Below are 20804 nucleotides of genomic sequence, written 5' to 3'. Positions count from 1 at the left end.
TTCTCTATATTTTACTCTAAAATAGAGTAACTCTATTATAGAGTTGGATTTGCTCCAATGATTCACTCTATAATAGTGTTACTCTATAATAGAGTGAAATATAGAGTATTCTTATTTTTTCACTCTATATTTGGAGTAAAAAAAAGTAACTCTATTATAGAGTGAACCATTGGAGCAAATTTAACTCTATAATAGAGTTACTCTATTTTAGTGTAAATTATAGAAGAAAAAATAGAGTGCCCTTGGAAATGCTCTAAAGCCCAATATGTTAACATAGTAATAATGGAATTGATCATTTAAACGGTCCATAAACAATAAGATATCATTTGGTTGCTATAATAAAGGTTAGTTGTAATATTTAGTTGTATTTAATAGGCAGGACTAAAAATGAATAAATGCAATAACCTTGAATAAGTAAATTTTTTAAAAATCTTCTCTCTTAATAGTAGTATAGATACAAAATACCAGATTGCGTTGATATATTTCTTTATATTTCATTTAATTTTTAAATTATTTATATAGACAACCTTAATTTTTGCAAATCAAAATTTTTATTAATAAATTTAAAACAATAAATAATAAATCAAATCATAAAATATTAATAAACTGGCACATGTCAAGATTTTAATTATTAGAATTTGCAATGTGTTGTAATCTAGTTAATTAACATTAGTCCACATTAACAAATTCTTATGAGGTATTTGACTTCATCAATATGATATAAGATAGTGTTTTGTTTTCCAAACTTGATTACCTCATAATTTATAAATCTCATTTTCGTAATCTCTCAGTTTTCATGTTTCCATATTTGTAAGTCCCAGTCAAACAATTTGTGTTCAAACATATGTGTAATGGTAATAACTGTATATGTGAAACTTATTCATCTCGTTCTATAAATATTCTTTCAGCTGTCTCTCGAATTTTCAGATCTATCAACTAAAATTATTCTACTAACAATCAATACTAAGAGGGAAAGCTTTTTGTATTACTAAAAACAGCAGTTATGGCCAAGGCAGCTTCTTTGTTTGTTTTCCCCATCATGTTCTTTGTGATGTTATCTTTAGGTATACATTTACTTACCTTTAAATTTCCCTCAAAATATTTTTCTTACAGATTGTTCTATATGTTTGCTTTTGGTACATATCATAAATCTTCTAATTTAAATGTATTAACTTCTTGTAAATACACTAATAGCTTTTTGCAATCTAAGTATTTAAAATTGGTATTGTTTGATACAGTTGAATATAATATGGGATGCATGGCGGTTATTGGTTCGTGTCGTTATATTCCTGATTGTGGTGCGTCATGCAGGGTTAGATTTGGAATAAAGGCACTTGGCTATTGTGACCGCGATGGTGCTTATGGAACATGTATATGCACTTATCCTTGTCTGAGTGATAAGATTAATATATGATTTATGTTCTAATTTTGAAAAATTCTTCAATATGTATAATTAAGTAGAAAGCAAAATTCAAAACTATGTAATATCGTAGATGCTATGCTATGATGTGACGATGTTTTGTAATGTTTTTAAAGCAATATTCAATAAACCTTTGGTATTAATAAAAAATACTATAGAACAAAGGGTAGTTATATATATTGTTGGATGTTGGTCGTAGAAGTTATAAATAAATTGAATTCTTTCGTATTAAAGCTGGATCTTATCTTACAAAATGATATCGAAACAACTATAAAGCTTAAAGTCAAAACTCAAGTTTCTTATAATTTTGCCTTCAACAAGACAGATGTTCGTTTGTTTCTAGTTTTATGGAGTCTGAAACACCGGGTAATCTTATATGTTTATAAATTGTCATGTTTAGTTGCTCCTTTCTCTTTCATTTTTATCTATTCCTCATCAAGGAGAGTAATTGAATGACATAACTATTCAAAAAACACGAATTTTTTTCTTTTGAAGAGGGTTAAAATATTTGATTATTTGTTGAGACAATTATATGTATGCTATTGGAACATTTAGCTGGTCTATGACTATATATACGCTGCAATTGGATTATCAATATTTAAAATAGAATAATGTGGAATGACCTATTCTATCCATTCCAAAAACAATTTGTACTAAATCTATTATATTTTTCTCTGTATCCCGTTCATGTTTTCATTCAATTTATTTACACCAAAACAATCTAATGTATATACTAAATGGTTTGAACAAAGAAAAACAATTTATAAAATGGATCCGGCTTATATAGTCCAAGTTTTAATTAGGCTTTTTGATTTGGGGCTCGATTAGGTTTTAATTAGGCTTTTTGATTTGGGCTTCGATTGAAAGCCCATCTTTCTTTTGGTTAATTTATGCATGGTTGAATAATCTGTGAAATAAAAGTAGTGGTCGGATTTGGAAACTATCACTCTTGTATCTCAGCTGGATGCTTGACGATGCTTCAGGAGTATGTAATTGTTTTACAGTTTTATTACTAGATTAGATCCGCACAACGTGCGGATGTATAGTAATAACACATTATGTTTGAACAAAGTGTAAATGTGTGATATATTAGTGTCTGTAAATCGTAGAATCAATAAAACTTTTCGAAGAGAGTATAGACAATGTCTTTGTTAGAGCCAGAGGTGATGGAGACAGAGTAATTAACATTTTGTTAATTTCCGAAAAAAACTAATTAAATTACTTACTTATTGTGTTTCAAATTTCTTGTCAACATGTGTATGCCAATAACACACACGGATCAAACCTGAGATCATGTTTTAGTCAAGAACACAAATGTTTTTTAAAATGTTATGTAAGTTAAGCGCTATGAAGTTTTATTTGGTGGTTGTAAATCTCGAGATTAAGTATTAGATATATTTTTAAGAGAAAATTCAACAGAAATCGTACTGCGTGGAAAACGAACGTGAAGGAGATGACAATGACAGATATAATATTTGATGATGGAAGAGGGACACATGCATTGATGTTTCTTCACGTAAAGAAAGGCCTTCGAGTTGGCATTTCCTTGCCTCACGAATCTTTGTCTACCTCGTGCTTCTTTTTAATTCTCTTGTCCTTTTATTTGTATATTACTGAAATTATTTGTTTCTTTATAAGAAATGGTATTTCAAACTGCCACAACACTCGCTACTCTGTCTCTTCTCCTGTTTGACTTTTGTCACACTTGTCTCTATCGTCTTAACTCAACCATGGTTTACAATGTTTATTGCAAAGCCCAAGCTAGCCTAAGTATCTGCTGCTTGTAATTTATAATTATTATTATTTTTAACCTGATGCTTCTCGATATTATTTTGTCCTTAATTAACAAATATACTATGATCACCAGTTAATGGATTTGTTTGATTAATTAAATGATTAATCCAACTCAAGACCCCCCATGTATCTCTCTTTTGGTTGTTTGTTTTCTCTTATAATCTTTTGTTGGGATTGTGAAATGTGAACGTGATGTTTGGTTCAAGAGTCAACTTCAGACGAAGGGTTGGCACTTGGCACTATCATTTCTGAATAATGTAAACCCCTCATTTTTCATTTTATTCAGATTGGTAATTAATGATCATGTGATTTTTATATATACAATGTTCATACCTTTTAAATCCATAAGATTTGAGTTTTGGTTCCATTTATATAAATTCTAGTAACAACGACATGATACTGAATTTTGAAAATTTCAGTTTCGTGTATAAACCCTATCGACTATCCGATAAGCTCTTGAAGCAACGTATTTACTGCTACAGAGTATACTACTCCAAAACGTATCACACTGTCTCGAATTTAAAATACCTTACGACTATTGTCTAAGATGAATCGATCGTTTGTTACGATCTGCTATGTAAACCATTTAAGCTAAAACTCAAGCCCATACTAACTAAGTAGTGGTAATATATACACGTAGTGACGTACAGTCCATTCTCAGTTAACACTCTAAATCATGTTCATGTTTCATGCCTATCGTCAGACCACACAGAGTTTACAGAGAATGAAAGTTTTGGTTAATTAGATCTTTAAGATCACTCGTACCATCAACCATGTTAACGCCAGTTAAGAGATTGTACTTGTAATACATAAGTGTGCAAAAGAAAAATAAATAATTTAACTTGAAGGAAAATAGGACATTAATTTTCAAAAGTGTTAGAACTTTTACATTAAACAAGAAAAGAAAAAAGTGAGCTAGAACTACGTACATTGACTTTGACAGCCGTGATTATAATATATAGTACTTTTGATTACTGGAAATACATTTAATTAGAAGAGGCCGAAGATGATAAGAAGTTTTCGTTTTGTATACATTAGCATCTCAAAAAAATAAATAAATAAAGTTTCAGTTTATAAATGAAAACAGGGAGATCCAACTAAACTTTGTTGTTGAGACTATGTGTTTTGTCAAACATAGGATCCGACCATTGTTTGTTGTGCATGTGCCTAGAGACATGTCCCTCGCATCACCCTAACTACTTGTCTTCCAAATTTAATACTTTTCATATATACTGCACCTTTCTATAACTTATTGAACCCAAGAAACGATAGTGAAAAAACGAAAATCACACAATTTTATACAATGAAGAACACATGAACCTGTAGACTAAGCCATGCAACCAACGTTTACTTCAGTAAGATACTATATGAGGCTCCTATGTAAAACGAATCTACAAGAGGAAGAAGATGAGAGAAACAAGAGAGCTTCAAAATAATCTCTTATATTGATTATCTTCTTTGTACACTACTTCCAACTTACAAGTTAAATGCATATACAAGTATCAACTACAATCAGCAATCTAACTATTCAACTATATTAAACCAAGGTTCACCGGATCTTGCAATCCAAAGGTAGACAAGGGAATCAAAAAGAAAAGCAATACAAAGATTAGCTTGAGTCTCTAGGTTTTAGTTTTACCAAGCTATAATCATTAGCTTTAGATTTTGTAAATAAAGTGACATCATATCAAGAAAAGATGAATCTATTTTATTTGCAAATAGAATGACTGTATATTTCGTAAATTACATAAACCAAAATAATGGAACCAAAATAAATATTTTTAAACAAAGAAAAATAAACAGAAACTTCAAGCTTTGACTTCCAAGCTCCAAGACAACACACTGATTCATTCTTATACCACAACGCTCTCGCTTCCTTGCTCAGAAAGAATCGTCAATCTCCGAGCTGTCTTCAAGAACTCACTGCAAACATTTATTTACTAATCAGATGCTTAACTCAATCTCCACAGATTAGGACATTTATCTACAAAACTCTGCTTCTTGCTTTTACCTGAAAGGTTCGTTTCCTGGGTACTTGACTGCTCCTGATGCATCCCTATAGAGAACAGAGCTCAACATCTCAGACTTTTGAATACCAAACATGTCAGAGAGCTTCATACCCAACTCTTCGTACGAGCCAAGAACCGACAGGTCTAACGTTCGACCAACATCGTCCGACTCCATAAACACTTTACAATGCCCTGTCTCCAAACCCAATCCATCATGAGCTTTGTTGGAGCAAGGTGATCCTTCTTCTGATGAAGAACCCGCAACACAGTTCTGGTTCGATCCGCCTGATGAAAGCTGCGTCTTCTCTGACCCTTTCTGCTCCTCGGGTAGTATGAGCTTTCCGAACAACACGATGTGTGACTTTTTAGATTCTGTATCATTACACGGTGATGTCCCCATGGTCAAGAAACAGAACCCTTTCTCGTTTTTGCTATCGATGTTTCGAAACCCTAGAGGCGGAGGAACAGAGAGAGTTGATGATGGAGGAGGAGGATGAGGTCGGTTTAAGTAGTAATGGTGGAGATCAGAAGATGATAGCCCGTAGTACTGATGAGCATTATGCCTGGCTCCCTGTAAACCCACGGGAACATTGTCCAGAACAGAGCTTAACGGGCTTGATCTGATAAGAGGGTTGCTTGCGAATGAAGGTACTGAGATCCGAGTGTTGTAATCCGGATGCTGAGGTAGCCTCATCTTTTTCCTAGGTGGCGAAAACGAAGGGATTATCGGATGTACGTTGGATACCAACTCGACCAACCACGGGTTAACCCGCTTCACGTATTGGAGTAGATCCGGCTCATCCCACGCCACCTGAAACACACAAAATGCAACCTTGAGTCTTTCTTGGATTACAAGTAAAGAATAAAGGGGAATTCTAATTTTACTACAAATTTAATATCATTTTTCAAATTTAACTTTAAAGGATGAAAATTTTCATAAGTACCTTGAATTTGTGATAAAAAAAAAACTAAACTAACCATTCTAAATCATTTAAAAATGTTTAAAAATTATTTATAGAAATTTATAAACCCAGCCCCACCCCTTAAATATTAAACTCTAAACAATACTCACCAAACCTTAAACCCAAATATAATTATATTTTTTTGATGAATGTATTTTTTTAATGATATTTTAAGCAATTTATCAAGAATTAGAAAATGTTTTGCTCAAAAAAAAAGAGAATTCTAGTTCTTGAAAATAAGGTAACTTGCGGAAGGGGTTACCTGAAGAAGCCGCCAAGGAGAGTTAGGCCAACGTACAGGATCAGAGACACTAACAGCTGAAACAGTCCCCATGAACCAACTAATCCTCGAAGAATCCTCCGTCTCAAACGCCATCTTAAACCTCATACCTGAGCACCAAGGTATCCTCATCGCAGCCCTAGCATCCAACGCCTTGACACAAAACTCAGACGAGCTAGCCCTAGGATAGTACACAACTTCAAAACCTCTTCCACTAACAGCAAGCTTAGCCGCTTCCACAACAGACTCAGCCGTCACTTTTCCTTTTCTATCCGCAAGAGAAGAGCTACTTCTCCTCTCATCATCTCTCAAAAGAGAAGAGTAGCTTCCACCAATAGGGTTCCAACCCGCTGAATACTCGAGTCCGTTATTACCGATCCCTCCTCTCTTAGCCCTCCTGATCCCTACGCAAAGATCTCCATTCTCAGCTCTCATGAAGACTATCGAGTCTCCAGCAACAAGCTTCTTCTGGTTCACGAAGTTACTCCAACCGGTCGTGAGGAGATGCCGACGTGGCGTCCCTCTGTAGATATGTCTAAACTTCCAAACCTCTCCGTGAACATCTTTCGCGAGAATGGTCTGAACAGGCGGCTCGGCGTTGTAATCCAGCCTCGGGAAGATCGTCTCCGCGCAGTAGCGCGGGACAGAGAACCCTCCACCGTTGTTAGCATCTGACTGAGTCAGAGTCTTTGCAAACGACGGCGTTTTCTCGCTGTTATTACTCCCCAAACCGTTGCTCTCTTCGCCGTCTCTGTACTCGTGATCGTTGTCTTTTAGAGGAATCAGTTTGAGTTTGGCGAAAACCTCGTCGGATTCAGGGTCGGCCATGTACTTGATGGCCAAGACGCGACATAGAACCATAGGAGGGATAGGGAGGTTCTTGAAATCGACATGGTCGTAAGCGTTCTCGGCGTGTCCTTGAGGGAAGTAGAAGACTTTGGAGTTCATAGGTGGCATACGAACCATGCCACCAGCACACGCATGCCATAGTTGTGGATCTAAGCCCTTCTCTGATCCGCTTCTCATCGGATTCATAACGTTAATCATAGTTGTGATAGATACCTCAGAGAACCGTGTTTGCTGTAAAATGAAAAAAAAGTATTTAGTTTTTGTCTGAACAGAGAAGACAACAAAAAAGACAAAAGCAATTAGTTAAAGTTCCAAATGCTTTTTTCTTTCTTGAAGTTATTATAAAGCTTTTAAGTCTTTTGTATCAGTCAACTCTATACCTAACAAACGAGATTTTCCCGGAAAAAGAGTTTCCTGAAAATCCGACAAAAGAGTCATTTCAGATAGAAGAAGATTTCAAGTGTTAACAAATAATCTAATTTTAGAAAATTTTCAGCTATATTCCTGTAAGAACGTGCTCACGGATTGTGTTGGGAAGAAGATAAAGCAAAACAAAACAAAAAACACAGATCGGTATGAGAACTGAAACAGAATACTTGGAAAGTAGAGAGAAGAACATAGACAAGCTTAATTAAAATCTTAACCACATCAATTTAATCAAAGATGAAATTTTCAGACAAGGGTTGGATTAAACGGAGAAAGATAAAAGACAGAAGTAACGATTTTTTTTTGTTCAAACCTTGAACAGTGGTTAGATCTGAGCGAGTTCTTGAAGATTCTGTCTAAAAAGACTCTCTTGGTTTCTTGAGAATCTGAAGATTCCGCAGCTAGTTTTCTGCTCCAGAATCGGATAAGAGAAGTTCACTTTTGTTTTGTTGCACAGAGGGAAATGAAAAGGGGGTTCTTGTATATGAAGGAAAGAGTTTTTTCTTTCTGGTAAACTTCAAATAAAAATATCATCTCTTTTTTCTCAACTTTCATTAACTCATTCACATGTCTTTTTGATTAGTCTTATTTTCCCCTAATTAATCCGAGATTAAAATAAAAATGTACTCCCTCCGTTTTTTAATATAAGTCGTTTTAGAGAAACTTTTTTGTTCCAAATTATATGTCGTTTTCGGTTTTTTATGTAACATTTATTAGTAATTAATGTTGTCTGACCAATGATAATATATCTTCTATTTTTTTATTGGTTAAATTGTGGTTAGGTAAATAATTAATGATGTTTTTGTTTCGAAAATATAAGAAATTAATGATTTTCTTAATCTATGTGCATAGCTTCAAAACGACTTATAATAAAAAACGGAGGGAGTACTATTTTGAATAATTAATTTGAGTCCCAGAAAATGTAACAATATGGTAAGTCAAACCCTTGATTCCGGGCATAAAAATCGATAATACGGAAAGTTAAAAAAATTAATACTAGCTAATAAGTAATAACGAAATATCGATATACGAGTTAAGAGTTAAATCACGCACGTGACGGATCCGCACGTGTCGTCGGTGTTTCCGACATATCTCCTTGAAATCTGATTAGAAGCATCTAATTCATTAACTATTCGGCTTAAAAACAGATTTGTTTTTCAAACTCAGCCATTAACTGTTCTTTGAATACACTAATTTTTACAGTTTGATAATCCCAATATCATTTATTTTTTTCTTATTGTTTACGAAACACTATTGCAGTTTGTTGATGATATCCATGTGAGCAATTTGCTGTTGTGACCATGTTTTTTTTTATTAAGACTAGTCTGTTCAAATGGAGAATTGAACTATATAAAGACCTACTTTGGTTTTTAACTTTTTATGTGATCTTTCACGATTCTATCTAAATTATTATTATTAGAAACATATAAGAGCAGTACAATAACATTTATGCCATATATATGCTTTTGATATAGAAGAAAGAAACATTTAGAATTATTTTCCTATGAGACCATAATTTTACTCCATACGGCCATTGGTCTAGTGGTAAATAAACCACTCAAATTTATTTTTTCTGGAAGAAACTATTTACAATGATTGAGTTTTTTGGCTATTAAGTCACTTTTATTTCACCAATTAAAAAAAATTACTCCTTATGTCCAATAAGGGGCCAATAAGACATAGCTTATCAATACTACGATCATAGCAAGGCTCAATAAATTTCCGCATGTGTCTTTGTATTTTCTTGTCTTAAGAGATAGCTTTCACATTAATAAGAAGGTGTTTTTCATCTAGGCCAGAGGTAAACAAAACTCAGTATCCAATTATCTAGACAAATATAAACCAAATAGTTCAAGATTTATGGCATTTATGAAATATTAGTACATTACTAAATCAATTGACCAAAATCTAAGGGCGTTTCAGTAAAGGATTAAGAAAAATCAAACGCAAAAAGTATATATTCCAACAGAGATTTTGTCTTTGCACTTTTGTAGCATATACCTTTTTGTGTCAGCTTTTTGTAGCAGCGCTTATGAATTGTATAGATCGTGTATAAAAATCTAACTAAAAGTAACACTGATATTGCTATCTATGATATGAATCCGAAAAATTATTCCAGTTCTAATTTTAAATAAAATAGTAGTATGAGCTGGAATTGATATATAAGAAATTAATTATGAAAACATATTTTACTAGAGGACATAGCTCGTGCGACTAACCATGGTTAAGTTTGAAGTGTGTATGTGTATATATTGTAGGTCAACACCAGCACTATCCTTGTCAATAGTTATTATTTACTTGTGTCTCCATTTCTGTTAATCCAATAAAATTTACATGTCACAACTGCAATTTCGTCATCAGTGGATCTGATCTGAATGTCCTTTTATTCGTTCAGATTTGGTTCTCAGTTATCACATTTACATATAAATACTCCTCATATCTTTGACCATATGCTTTGATGTGTCTTAAGTCTTAACTCCATTTGACAATTGTTAATGTTTTTCAATATCATTCTGTAATTCTGTAAGTCAAATTTAGATGACTCCTCATAAACACATAGATAGAATGAGTATTATCAGCTTATTACGAAACTTGGCTATATTTTCTTCCTTTGTGACAAAAAGGCTATATTTTCTTCCCATCATTGACATTGCAATTGCAGGTTAATCGTGTTTAGGTCAAAATACTCCGGCAATTTGATGAAATCTCTTAACGATATGGATAATGTACTATGTAAGATCCGTAATTTAAACCATCAACATAATTTTTTTGTCTCAAAGATATAGGTCTTTCTTCACTTCAGTTTAGCTATGAGGCGTCATAAACATAATTAATGTTATCTTATTGCAAAGCTTTAATAATTCGTAATATGAAATTAGTCCTAGGTAATCATGGTATCCCTAACATTCATTAAGCATTAACCAAGGGATTTCGGCAGTCAATGTAACAACCCAACCCTAACATCCATAACTATTTGGTAAACTTTACTAATACTGTATAAAAGAGTGTTCAAGAATTTGTATATGATGAACCAATAACTTAAATAACTAAAACACAAAAGGGTCATAACATTTTTGAATGGATCAACCTATCCATTTTATGAACACGTAGTTCATCGTGTGTCCATTGAATTCATTTTTATCGTTTTCTTCAAGTTAAGTGTAACATCCCACAATAATGGAGGTTTATTTGAGAAAAAGAGATGGAAGCTAAAACAACAAACAGGGTTAGTGTAAAGCGACCTTTTTAAGGAGGAGACATATAAAGACATGAATACGGATCAGACACAAACAGTCGTTAAAGACATTGACTCTCTCTTTGTCCTTTTCTTTCTCTCCTTCTGTCTCCACAGAATATATCATTTTTTGGTTTTAACATAATTTATCTATCCTTTTTAAAAATGCAGTCTAAAGGCCTGACTGGTTCAAACGCAGCGGTTGCGGGAGTTTGTGGATGCGGACGGTTGCGGTTTCTAGCGGTTTTAAGAGATTTATACGACTGGTACTGCGGTTAAAAATTGGTGCGTTTGCAGGTGACTTATGACTGGTAAACTACCAAATGCGGTAACAGTTAAATAATAAAGTAACAATATTTACATTTAATATAATTATAAAAATATCAAAAATCATAAAATTATAATAAATAAAAAATTTATATTTAGAAAGTTATAATTTTAATTTTTGAAAATTTATTGAAATTGTTTTTATTATAAAATTTTATAATATTAATTAAAATATAATAGATATATTTTAATATTTTAATAATTTCAATTTTAAAAGTTTTATGAAATATTTTTACTTTTGTATATATATTGTTTTAAAAAAGAAAAAAAATTTACCCTCCTGCAACCGTCCGCAACCGCAAACGCTAGCTGGAGCCAACTTTTGAATTTATGAGATTCGGAGCGGTTTGAAGCGGTTTAGAGCAATTTGAGTGATTGTTGCAAACCGCTGACAACCGCTACCAACCGCAAAAGCTGTGTTTGCGGGTGGTAGCGGGAAAACCAGTCGCCCCCTAAATATACAGAGGCTTTTTTAGTTCGAATTGTACAAGCCCAATTGATCTGGGCCTGGATAGATAAACATGCCAAGTCAAATTTCCCGAACCAGTGTACTTTGTATAATGTGAGAAAGTTTTACAACTCTTTTCTTTCTCTTCTCTTGACTGAAGAAAATTGTTCTAAGATTTGTCACTACATAGAGAGAGAGAACAGCTCTACTCAACATCTTCAGCTAAAACTAGTAACTGTAATAAGTCTTATCCAAAAAGGTAAATACAAACCACCTGCAAAAGAGAGTTCTTACATTTCAGTAACCATCTTAACTGGAACCAAAAGCCAATGATGTATATATAAGTAAAAGTCACAAAACCTTTTTGATCTCCTGAAGTTATAGTTTATATTGTTTCAATGGTGAGGATGACGGCGTTTGGCCCGTCGATATCCAGTGCTTGGTTCTTGTTTATGGGTGTATCTCCTCTTCCCCTTAGGACTGTTTGACCCACAAACAAATAATGCAATTTTATAATCATTTTCTGATGCAAACGACTGGAACTTTTCAAGTAAAAGTAACATACTATTCTTGAAAAAATGTTTATAGCTTACTTGGAGACAGCAGAAAGAAATTTGATGATGAATATGAGAGGGAAACCAATCAAAGCTGTGGCCTGTTGAAGTACAAAAAAAGGGGATTTAGAAAGTTAAAGACATTGAAAAGCTTATGTAATGCATTTACAAATGGTAGAGAGAACATACCCCAACCCAAGCTAAATCCATGGTAGCAACCGGTTTTGTAATCTCATTGTTCTTCAGCATTTCTTGAGCCTAACACAATAAGCTTATTAAACTCTCTTACTCTAATTTCTTAATACAAATAGCTAGCATGCAACATGGTCTATACATACCTGCTGATGGTAGACTTTGGTGGAGTCAACTAACTTTTTAAAGCCATGCCTTACGTGTTCTGTATATGGCTCTAAGGCGACTTGTACTTTCTCCAAGTGTGGTTTCGCTATGGTCATAACTTGGCTTGTGTATGGGGCTGTATGTGTCCTAATTACCTAGAGAGAAAAAAACAAGCAATGGTCCTCAAATGTTTTAATGTAATGGCGAAGAGAAGCAGTTGAGTGCTAACCTCAAGATAGTAGCATGAGACATCAAAGCCTTGGATGATATGTGGCGTGAAAGCCTGCTTAGACATAGATAACACCTCGATGGACTTCTCTGTTAAATAGTGAACCTTTGGTTCTAAATAAATGGTTAATGTTACACAAGCTTCTTTGATGCTTGGAATCCATTTCTGTAAATTCAAGTGGAAAGAATCTTTCATTATATGAGTATCAAATGAATGAAAAGTAAACAAGTTTGTGGTAAGAATAAAACTCACTGAGTTCATGGTTTCAATGTGAGGCTCTGACCATTTCTGGACTTGTTTAATTTTCAAGGAAACCTGAAACAAAGAAGAGTTAAGAAGTCTTCTAAGTGAAACTGAAGACATTCAGAGGGATAAAGTGAATCAAAATAAACCTGTTGAAGAGTGATATGAAGATTTGGACTAAGATGTTGGTGCCATAGAGTCTTTAGATATGCCTGCAACTATGAAAAAAATAACTTTAGAGGAGTTATCAATCACTAAGATTATGCCATGTTATGTGTCTTGATTAGCTTCTTGACTAACCTGAGTTTTGTTCGGTTTAAGACCAAGCTTAGAGAAGAACCACTTCATATCGATCTGAACAGAAAGAAGAGAAAGTACATTAAGCTCTTGAATATGTACATCAAATCTCTAAATGACATCACATCTTACATTTTCTACCTTCGAGCTAAACTCTTCACCTTTCTCATCTGCGGTTTCAGCTCGAGCTTCCACTTGGAGCCTTTTATTACGTTGTAACTCCACTTCCCCTTTAAGTCTCAGTACCTGTCAATGCAAAAGGTAATGAGGCAAAAGGTAACACATAGAGAGAGAGAGCTCAAACTATAAAACCAACCTGCTTCTCAAGTTCATAAACCTTTTCTTCTGCTTCACTCCCGTGCTTCACAGGATTCTCAGACTAAACAAACCATTTAACAACAAACAATCTTATACATCTATTTTTTAAAACAAATAAATCAAATCCAGAGATGAATGAAGATCTCACTTGAATAAAATCTATGTCAGTCTCAAACAAGTATGACTTCTCCCGGATATATAACTCCAATACTCTAATCTGCTCCTCTTTGCTGTGCAGTTCTTGATTCTTCTCCTTGATGATTGATTCTTTTCACACACACAAAGAAAGAAAAAGACTCTGAAACTGTCAGCAACCAAATTAACAGACTCTGAACCATGAATGCAGCTAAGAAAAATTATAGAAGTCGTCAGCTTTGGATATACACAAAAAAAAAAACGTTACAAGTCAGTCATTACCAGAAAACATAACGGAAGCTAAAGATTTTAATGAAACCGTTACTCATTTCTCCACAACTTCCTAAGCAAAATGCAACAAATCAAAGAAACGTTATTCCTCACATTCGCTACAGATCTTCAGAAGCAAAAGTTCATCTAAAAGACTGAACCTTTGTTCATTACATAGACAATGAAGCTAGAAAGTTGCAGACTTTCGTGAGGAAATCTATAAATACGAAAAGGGTCAAAGAGAGGTTAGACTTACGGAGAGAAGAGACGGTGGATTTGAGTTCGTCGACCGAACAGTGTTCATGTGCACCATTACTACAGCCATTGTTCTCTGAGGAGGAGGAAGAAGAAGAAGCGACTTCACGGGAAAGGGAGAGCGTAAGGAGGACGAGAAAGAAAAGTGGCTTAGAAAACGCCATTATTGGAGACTGCAACAGAGGACTTAGCAAGCACAGTGTCGGAGAGACAGAGAGCGTGATTCGCGAGAGAGAGAAGGAGACTGTCTGAATGAGAAAGCGTGTACCAAGTCAAATTTAAGTAAAAGGGGTCTTCCTATCTTTTCTTTATTTACATATTTGTCCATTTAGTTTTTATTAATTTCAGATGTTACCCTGATGAGTAATGACTAATGGGTGTTATTTGTAAATATGTTTTGCAAACGCTAATTTTGTAAATATTGTAATTAGCCTTTCGTCTGATGAGTGAGTCTTGAAAATCTTCTTAATGCAACTAAAAGGGAAGGATATAAGTTTACATGTTAAAGTATCTGTTGTGAATTTGTAATGTTCCATTATTGTCTTCTTTCTTTTTCATACCTATCTTTTTGCGGTAAATATAGATTGTATAATCATGACAATATGTAGAAAATATCATTTTGATTTTTTTGAATATGAAAGGCTAGAGAAGAGATGAAGTTGCATAATCTTCTAGTTCTATTTTGAACTGTATTTTATATATTTTAAAATTCGCTTTATAAAGTGAACTTATATATCTTAATTTATAAATTACGGCTGGTAATTTTGTGACGTCGCTTTCCATAATTTTGGAAGTGTAAGAAATTTCAGGATTATTATCTCTTTGTATTTTTTTTTGTGTGTAATTTAAACAGATATAAAGTTAACCAAGAAAGAAACCTTGTCTTTCTTTTTGCATTTATGTAATGATTCATGAAACTCTAACTCATTCAGGGAATATATATTAATTCACCACATGTTTCTTACTACAAAATACCAAAAAATACATGTTTTTTGTTCAAATGTACTTTTTTCACATGATTCTAAAGAGTTACTTAGGCAAGTTTCAAGGGAGAATTCAGACTATTCAGTTGATGATTCTGGTCTGTCTGGGGATAGTTATAGAGATGGTTGGCAACATGGGATCCAGAGGAGGCAAAATAATTTTAACTAATTGATAACAAAAGACTATTTTTTACTTATCAAAAAAAAAAAAAACAGAAGAAGATTTTGATAAGGTAAGCGAAAAGGATTCATCCACATTTTTCTTGTTGGTTACTCTATCAATAATACAATCATTCTTGCTGATGATTTGCAATACGAAAAGCTTGCAAATGTGAGCGAGAAGCTAGAGCTGTTCAATCACAATCTCTTTCACTCATGGTGGTGACTGTGACAGTGACTATGGTGCTTCTCTCTGCTGCTACAGTTAGACTCATTCGTTTCCACCTCACAACATGCCTCTTCGTTATTACCTTTCCTTGAACTTTCACAGCAGCTCGACTCACGATGCCCATCGCTAGCTACCACGGGATCAGCAACAGGCCTTGAGCAACAACCTTTCACCGAGATGTCCAACCTTATCTCCTCCGTGTCACCAGCCTTGTTGTGACAGCTTTGTTTCACCTCGTCTTGGTCTCGTTGCTGAATCTTGTCGCCACAACACCTTGATTCACATCTCTTTCTCACAATCATCACCTTATCTTCCCGTTTCTTGTCACAGCAACCAGAGTGACCATGTCCCTCACTTGTTTTATCTAGTTTCATCACTTCCTGTTGATTCTTCTTCCCACAACAGCCTGACTTGCAATGCTTCGGTAACAAACCAGCTTCCATGTCTCCAACAACATCACATGCACCTTTCTCCGCCCTATGACATTTCCCTCCAGGAACGTGCACATCCCGAAGCAACAACATGCTATTAAGGATCACAAGCAAACAAGTCCCCACATCCGCAAGCACAGCCGCCCAAATCAAAGGGTGACCAGCAAAGGCCAAAGCAAGAATCGCTCCTTTCATAGTAATAGACAAAACCACATTCTCCACCACTTTCCTTTTACCCCTACGTGCAAGCCTTATCGCTTGCGGTATCCTCCTTATGTCATTAGACATCAAGATTATATGACCGGTCTCTGTAGCAAGCGCAGAGCCGGACACGCCCATCGAGATGCCAATATCAGCTGTAGCCAAAGCAGGCGCATCATTCAAACCGTCTCCCACCATAGCCGTTGGACCTTCTCTCTTAAACTCTTTGATGATTTGGGACTTGCCTTCAGGGAGAAGCTCCGCATGAACAACGTCCATAACGTTTCCTAGCTGTTCTTGAGCATGCATTGCTGAAGCTTGGTTATCTCCGGTTAACATTGCAGTTTTGATTCCCATAGATTTGAGTTCTTTCATCGCTTGAGCTACACCTGATCTACAAGCATCCGAGAGGTTGAAAACTCCGGCTAGTGTCTCTCCAAGATAGACGTATCCAACAGTCTTTCCTCCTTTAGTATCAACATCTATATCTGGAACTGTGCACACACACACCAAAACCAAGAGCCTTTAGAGAGAGTAAACAAAAACCCAAAACCTCAATGATCTAACACATTGCATTACCTGATGAACACCCAGCTCTGGAAGCAATCCTTTTGTTCCCAATGTATACTTCTTTGCCACCTATCTTGCCGTGAATGCCTTCTCCTGGAAAGTTTTGGTAGTCTTCAACAGCTTCAGGCTTAGGTTCAACAGAAATAGATTTTGCATAGTCCACAAGTGCAGCAGCCATTGGATGGCTTGACTTGCTCTCCACGCTTGATACCCTAACAAAAAGTCATTTTCCAAAACTCTTAGGAAAATCCACATAAGTATCTCACTAAAGTGGTTAAAATATCTAGGCAACTGAAGCAAAAGATTTATCTAGACTATGAGAATTATTGTCATGTTTCCGATAAAAGTATTAAAAGTCTGTCTGATATTGTTGGACTGGGAACATCTACTCTAATTTATTTTGAAACAAGATTAGTTTGGTATCGCTAATGTGTCATAATGATGTTTGTCCTCGGTGGTCTCCAGGTGTGGAAAAGACCATTAGTGTTTCATTTTCGTTATGTCTTACTTTTCAACGATGTAATATGTTCTAAATCAGTTTTAATAAAACAAAGTGTTAAGAAAAGTGGTTGAAAGATCAGAATTAGATGTTTCTCACCAGTAAAGCAAGCTGTGCAGGCTTATATCTCTGGAGAGTGACTTGAAATCCATGACGATGAACTCGCCTCTAGTGATGGTCCCAGTTTTGTCAAAAGCAACGGTTTTAATCTTGGCTAAGGTCTCAAGATAATCAGCTCCTTTGATCAAAAGTCCTGATGTGGCTGCTTTAGTGAGCGCACAGAAAGTAGCTACCGGTGTTGAGAGAATAAGGCCACAAGGACAAGCACTTACTAGCACAACTAGGGCCAAGTGCAGCCAATGTTTCATGTTGTGAACCTTTAATGCGAATGGGATAACCACAAAACAGAGCGATATGAGGATGATCGCTGCATGCAAGGCAAGAGAATATCAGGTCTCAACTCAATCAAGAACACAAAGAACGTGTAATCAGTTTCTGATTCGCTTACTAACCTGGAGTATAGTACTTAGAACATTCATCTATAAATCTCTGAGTTTCTGTTTTGCTGTTCTGAGCTTCTTCCACTAGCTTAGCCATCTTAGCAACCACACAATCCTCAGCTAGAGCAGTAGTTTTCACAGTTATGTAACCATTTAGATTGATGGTTCCAGCCCAAACAGTTGAATCCCTCAGCTTAGGCACAGGGAATGCTTCTCCTGTCAAGGTTTTCTCATCAACCTCACAGTTTCCATCCACAACAACTCCATCAATAGATATGGTTTCACCAGCTTTGACAGCTATAACAGTGTTGATTTTGAGCTCATCAACTTCAACTTCTTCTCCAGTCTCTGCTATCACTGCCTTCTGTGGAGCTAAACTCATCAGCGACTGCATCACTGCACTTGCCTGAAGAATTATTTACAATAAAAACAACGCTTGAATCAATAAACCACATTATATTTGGAAACTTGCAGGACAAGAAAAGTAAAATGGTGGAAGCAAAAACCTTATAGCTAGCCCTAGATTGGAGCCATTCAGCGATTGTGAATAAGAAGACAACTGCTGCAGCTTCTGTGTAATCTCTCATACCGAGTGTTGCTCCCACTGTTTGATACAAAGAAGAGTATTAGCTTTAAAGCCTCAAATGATTCACAAGAACTGAGTTTAAATTCAGATTTTGAGTAATTATTTGACTTTTAAACATTTTAGTTTCAGAATGAGCAATTATTGCTAATCTAACGTCCATTATTGTTTTTTAGAAATAGAAGAAACTATATTTTAAAAATGGTTTTAGCGAAAAACAAAAGTTGCAAGAAAGCAGCTTTCATTTTTTCTTTTTCTTTTCTTCTTTTCTTGTGATTTCAAAGTACCATTAAAAATGCCAAATGCAGAGGAAAAGAAACACAAAAACTACTGAACAGAACTGCTATATGTTGACCATTATATTCTAAATTGACCCATCACAATGTTATATAGACACATACTTATATCTACCATCTACTATAACCGTTTTTAAAAAAATATTCACCTTAGTTAATGTTGTAAAAATTGTGATTCGCATATAAGAAAATTGGAGACTCACTCCTCATAAATCATAGCAGTTCTTAATTTAGGGTAAATAATTAAGTAGAAAAGAAGCAAAGAAAAGCTAAAACATTACCGGTTATTACAACAAGAATGTTGATGTCGATTCTAGCCCTTGCAATGGATGCTACAGATTTAGCTAGTATTGGATATATTCCGGCGACGACGGCTGCGACGGCAAGCCAACGGAACGGAGAGTAAACATATTTGAAGAATGAAAGGAGGAGAAGTACGCCGGAAACCACCGCGAATGGACTTGGCCATTTATTTTTAAAATTGGTTTCTCCGGTTACCCTCACATTTGCTTCTAACCTCGCTTGGTTAAGTGCCTTTACTGCAACCATGCACATAATTAATTAATAAATTAAATACATTAATATGTGTTAAAAAAGTATTGCATTGTCTTTCTGATTTAATGGAAAGATAATGTTTTCAGTAATTATACAAAACGAAAAAGATATAATAAACGTTAGTCATGTGAATGATGCGTTACGCAATAAGCTCACAAATATGACGTTTGCAACGCCAAACCGATCATTTTTTGAGTGGGACATTTATTAAAGTATGATACAGAGAAAAAGTATATAGTATACAAATTAAAATATGAGAATATATTTTTTGTCAGGGCTTTACCAATGTTGAACTGGGAGATGATAAGGCTATCATGGACGACGATGACGGTTCTTGACGGCACGATGACGGAATATTCCTTGACACCGTCGAGAGAATTGAGAATATTCTCAATCAGAGGAACCTCAGATGTACAGCAGATTCCAAGAACATCAAAGTAACTCTTGGTCATCTTCTTCTCGTTCTTGGTCGCCATTTTTTTTTGGTTTATTGATTCTGCGAAAAACTGTGAAAGGAAACGAAAGATTATGAGAATATATTACTTGTGGGTTTTGTTTATTTGTTGAATACGATTTCATGGATGGTGATATAACAGAGAAGCAAGAACGTTTTGGGGAATGCACGTAACGTGTTTCGAGAAAAGATGAGTGATAACATTGTCTTTATGTTCACTCTACACTTGGCGGAAACAAAGGAAACAAAATTTTGGGGAATGAGTTTTGAGTTTTCTCTTACCGAAACTCTTTATCATTTCGAAGAAAAAAGACAAAAGATTAAAGCAGATAGATCATTGCAAAGGTATTAAAGATAATATCATATAGTGATTAATCACTAAAAAAAAATTAGATAAAGAAAGAGTCACAAAAACAATGCGAGAGAGAAAGGAGACGAGCGTTTCAAAATTCGTCATGAAATGTATGTGAAGCAGACAGGAGAAGTAGAATACCGGAGATGGAGACAGAGCTAGCAGAGAGGGACAGAGAACAATGATCAGACCGGTTTAGTTTGGTTTAATTCGGTTTGTGTACTTTGATGTAGAGATGATGATTTAAGGGTGAAAGAAGATGTAAGTGGCGGTTGCTTTTTATAGGCAAATTTGTTAAAGTGGGATTCAAAGATCATTGGTGGTTTTAGGTAACTTGTTTACCATAATAATGTGCTTCCAAATTGTTTTTTTTTTTGTATGTGTGTGTGTAAAGAATCGTCAAATATATTACCTTAATAATGTAAATTCCTTAGTAATGTCAGTGTTAGGCTGCTTCTTCTGATTCCTATTCTCTCAAATCTCAAATGTTCCAATTAATTTTGTAATTTTATAATTTATCTTTTTAATGTATAGTAGAAAAGTGAAATTCGATTTTATTCTCTGGAATAAAAATATTGGTGGAGATCTGTAGCTTTGATTTA

General features: G+C 34.8%; 4 protein-coding genes across 13 annotated transcripts; 1 reads left to right on the top strand and 3 right to left on the bottom strand.

Annotated features, from left to right (window-relative positions):
* The first annotated feature begins 252 nt into the window (after positions 1 to 252).
* LOC103852986 (putative defensin-like protein 170) lies at positions 253 to 4539 on the top strand. 3 transcript variants are annotated; one of them, XM_033278669.1, is made up of 3 exons: positions 253 to 854; positions 1002 to 1064; positions 1239 to 4539. In XM_033278669.1, exons 1-3 carry the CDS (start codon positions 845 to 847, stop codon positions 1412 to 1414), a joined length of 249 nt encoding a protein of 82 aa, XP_033134560.1. In that variant the 5' UTR covers positions 253 to 844; the 3' UTR covers positions 1415 to 4539. The 3 variants fall into 3 exon arrangements, with proteins under 3 accessions (XP_033134560.1, XP_018509452.1, XP_033134562.1); XM_018653936.2 differs by having other exon boundaries at positions 999 to 1064; XM_033278671.1 differs by having other exon boundaries at positions 771 to 810; positions 999 to 1064.
* A 362-nt stretch (positions 4540 to 4901) lies between these two features.
* ARF16-1 (auxin response factor 16) lies at positions 4902 to 8261 on the bottom strand. 3 transcript variants are annotated; one of them, XM_033278558.1, is made up of 5 exons: positions 8054 to 8221; positions 7695 to 7728; positions 6448 to 7545; positions 5226 to 6034; positions 4902 to 5137 (listed from the first exon to the last, which is right to left on the bottom strand). In XM_033278558.1, the coding sequence occupies exons 3-5, from the start codon at positions 7510 to 7512 to the stop codon at positions 5068 to 5070; spliced, it is 1944 nt and encodes a 647-aa protein (XP_033134449.1). In that variant the 5' UTR covers positions 7513 to 7545; positions 7695 to 7728; positions 8054 to 8221; the 3' UTR covers positions 4902 to 5067. The 3 variants fall into 3 exon arrangements, with proteins under 3 accessions (XP_033134449.1, XP_009128129.1, XP_033134454.1); XM_009129881.3 differs by lacking the exon at positions 7695 to 7728 and having other exon boundaries at positions 8054 to 8261; XM_033278563.1 differs by lacking the exon at positions 7695 to 7728 and having other exon boundaries at positions 6448 to 7578; positions 8054 to 8206.
* Positions 8262 to 11761: 3500 nt separating this feature from the next.
* LOC103852948 lies at positions 11762 to 15271 on the bottom strand. Of its 4 annotated transcripts, none has more exons than XM_009129853.3 (13): positions 14392 to 15271; positions 13879 to 13997; positions 13729 to 13791; positions 13545 to 13658; positions 13416 to 13469; positions 13265 to 13333; positions 13125 to 13187; positions 12873 to 13037; positions 12643 to 12798; positions 12494 to 12562; positions 12344 to 12405; positions 12111 to 12230; positions 11762 to 12024 (listed from the first exon to the last, which is right to left on the bottom strand). In XM_009129853.3, the coding sequence occupies exons 1-12, from the start codon at positions 14552 to 14554 to the stop codon at positions 12146 to 12148; spliced, it is 1182 nt and encodes a 393-aa protein (XP_009128101.1). In that variant the 5' UTR covers positions 14555 to 15271; the 3' UTR covers positions 11762 to 12024; positions 12111 to 12145. The 4 variants fall into 4 exon arrangements, with proteins under 4 accessions (XP_009128101.1, XP_009128109.1, XP_009128113.1 ...); XM_009129861.3 differs by having other exon boundaries at positions 13265 to 13327; XM_009129865.2 differs by having other exon boundaries at positions 13554 to 13658.
* Positions 15272 to 15521: 250 nt separating this feature from the next.
* Positions 15522 to 20557, bottom strand: LOC103852939 (cadmium/zinc-transporting ATPase HMA2). Of its 3 annotated transcripts, none has more exons than XM_033289932.1 (8): positions 20133 to 20151; positions 19680 to 19902; positions 19123 to 19380; positions 18469 to 18566; positions 17975 to 18368; positions 17562 to 17889; positions 16973 to 17175; positions 15522 to 16887 (listed from the first exon to the last, which is right to left on the bottom strand). In XM_033289932.1, exons 2-8 carry the CDS (start codon positions 19870 to 19872, stop codon positions 15743 to 15745), a joined length of 2619 nt encoding a protein of 872 aa, XP_033145823.1. In that variant the 5' UTR covers positions 19873 to 19902; positions 20133 to 20151; the 3' UTR covers positions 15522 to 15742. The 3 variants fall into 3 exon arrangements, with proteins under 3 accessions (XP_033145823.1, XP_033145808.1, XP_009128090.1); XM_033289917.1 differs by lacking the exon at positions 20133 to 20151 and adding an exon at positions 20026 to 20114; XM_009129842.3 differs by lacking the exon at positions 20133 to 20151 and adding an exon at positions 20344 to 20557 and having other exon boundaries at positions 15547 to 16887.
* Positions 20558 to 20804: the final 247 nt, after the last annotated feature.

Source organism: Brassica rapa, chromosome A01, assembly GCF_000309985.2.
Source record: "Brassica rapa cultivar Chiifu-401-42 chromosome A01, CAAS_Brap_v3.01, whole genome shotgun sequence".
NCBI classification, from domain to species: Eukaryota; Viridiplantae; Streptophyta; class Magnoliopsida; order Brassicales; family Brassicaceae; genus Brassica; species Brassica rapa.
This window is presented reverse-complemented; position numbering and strand designations above follow the sequence as displayed.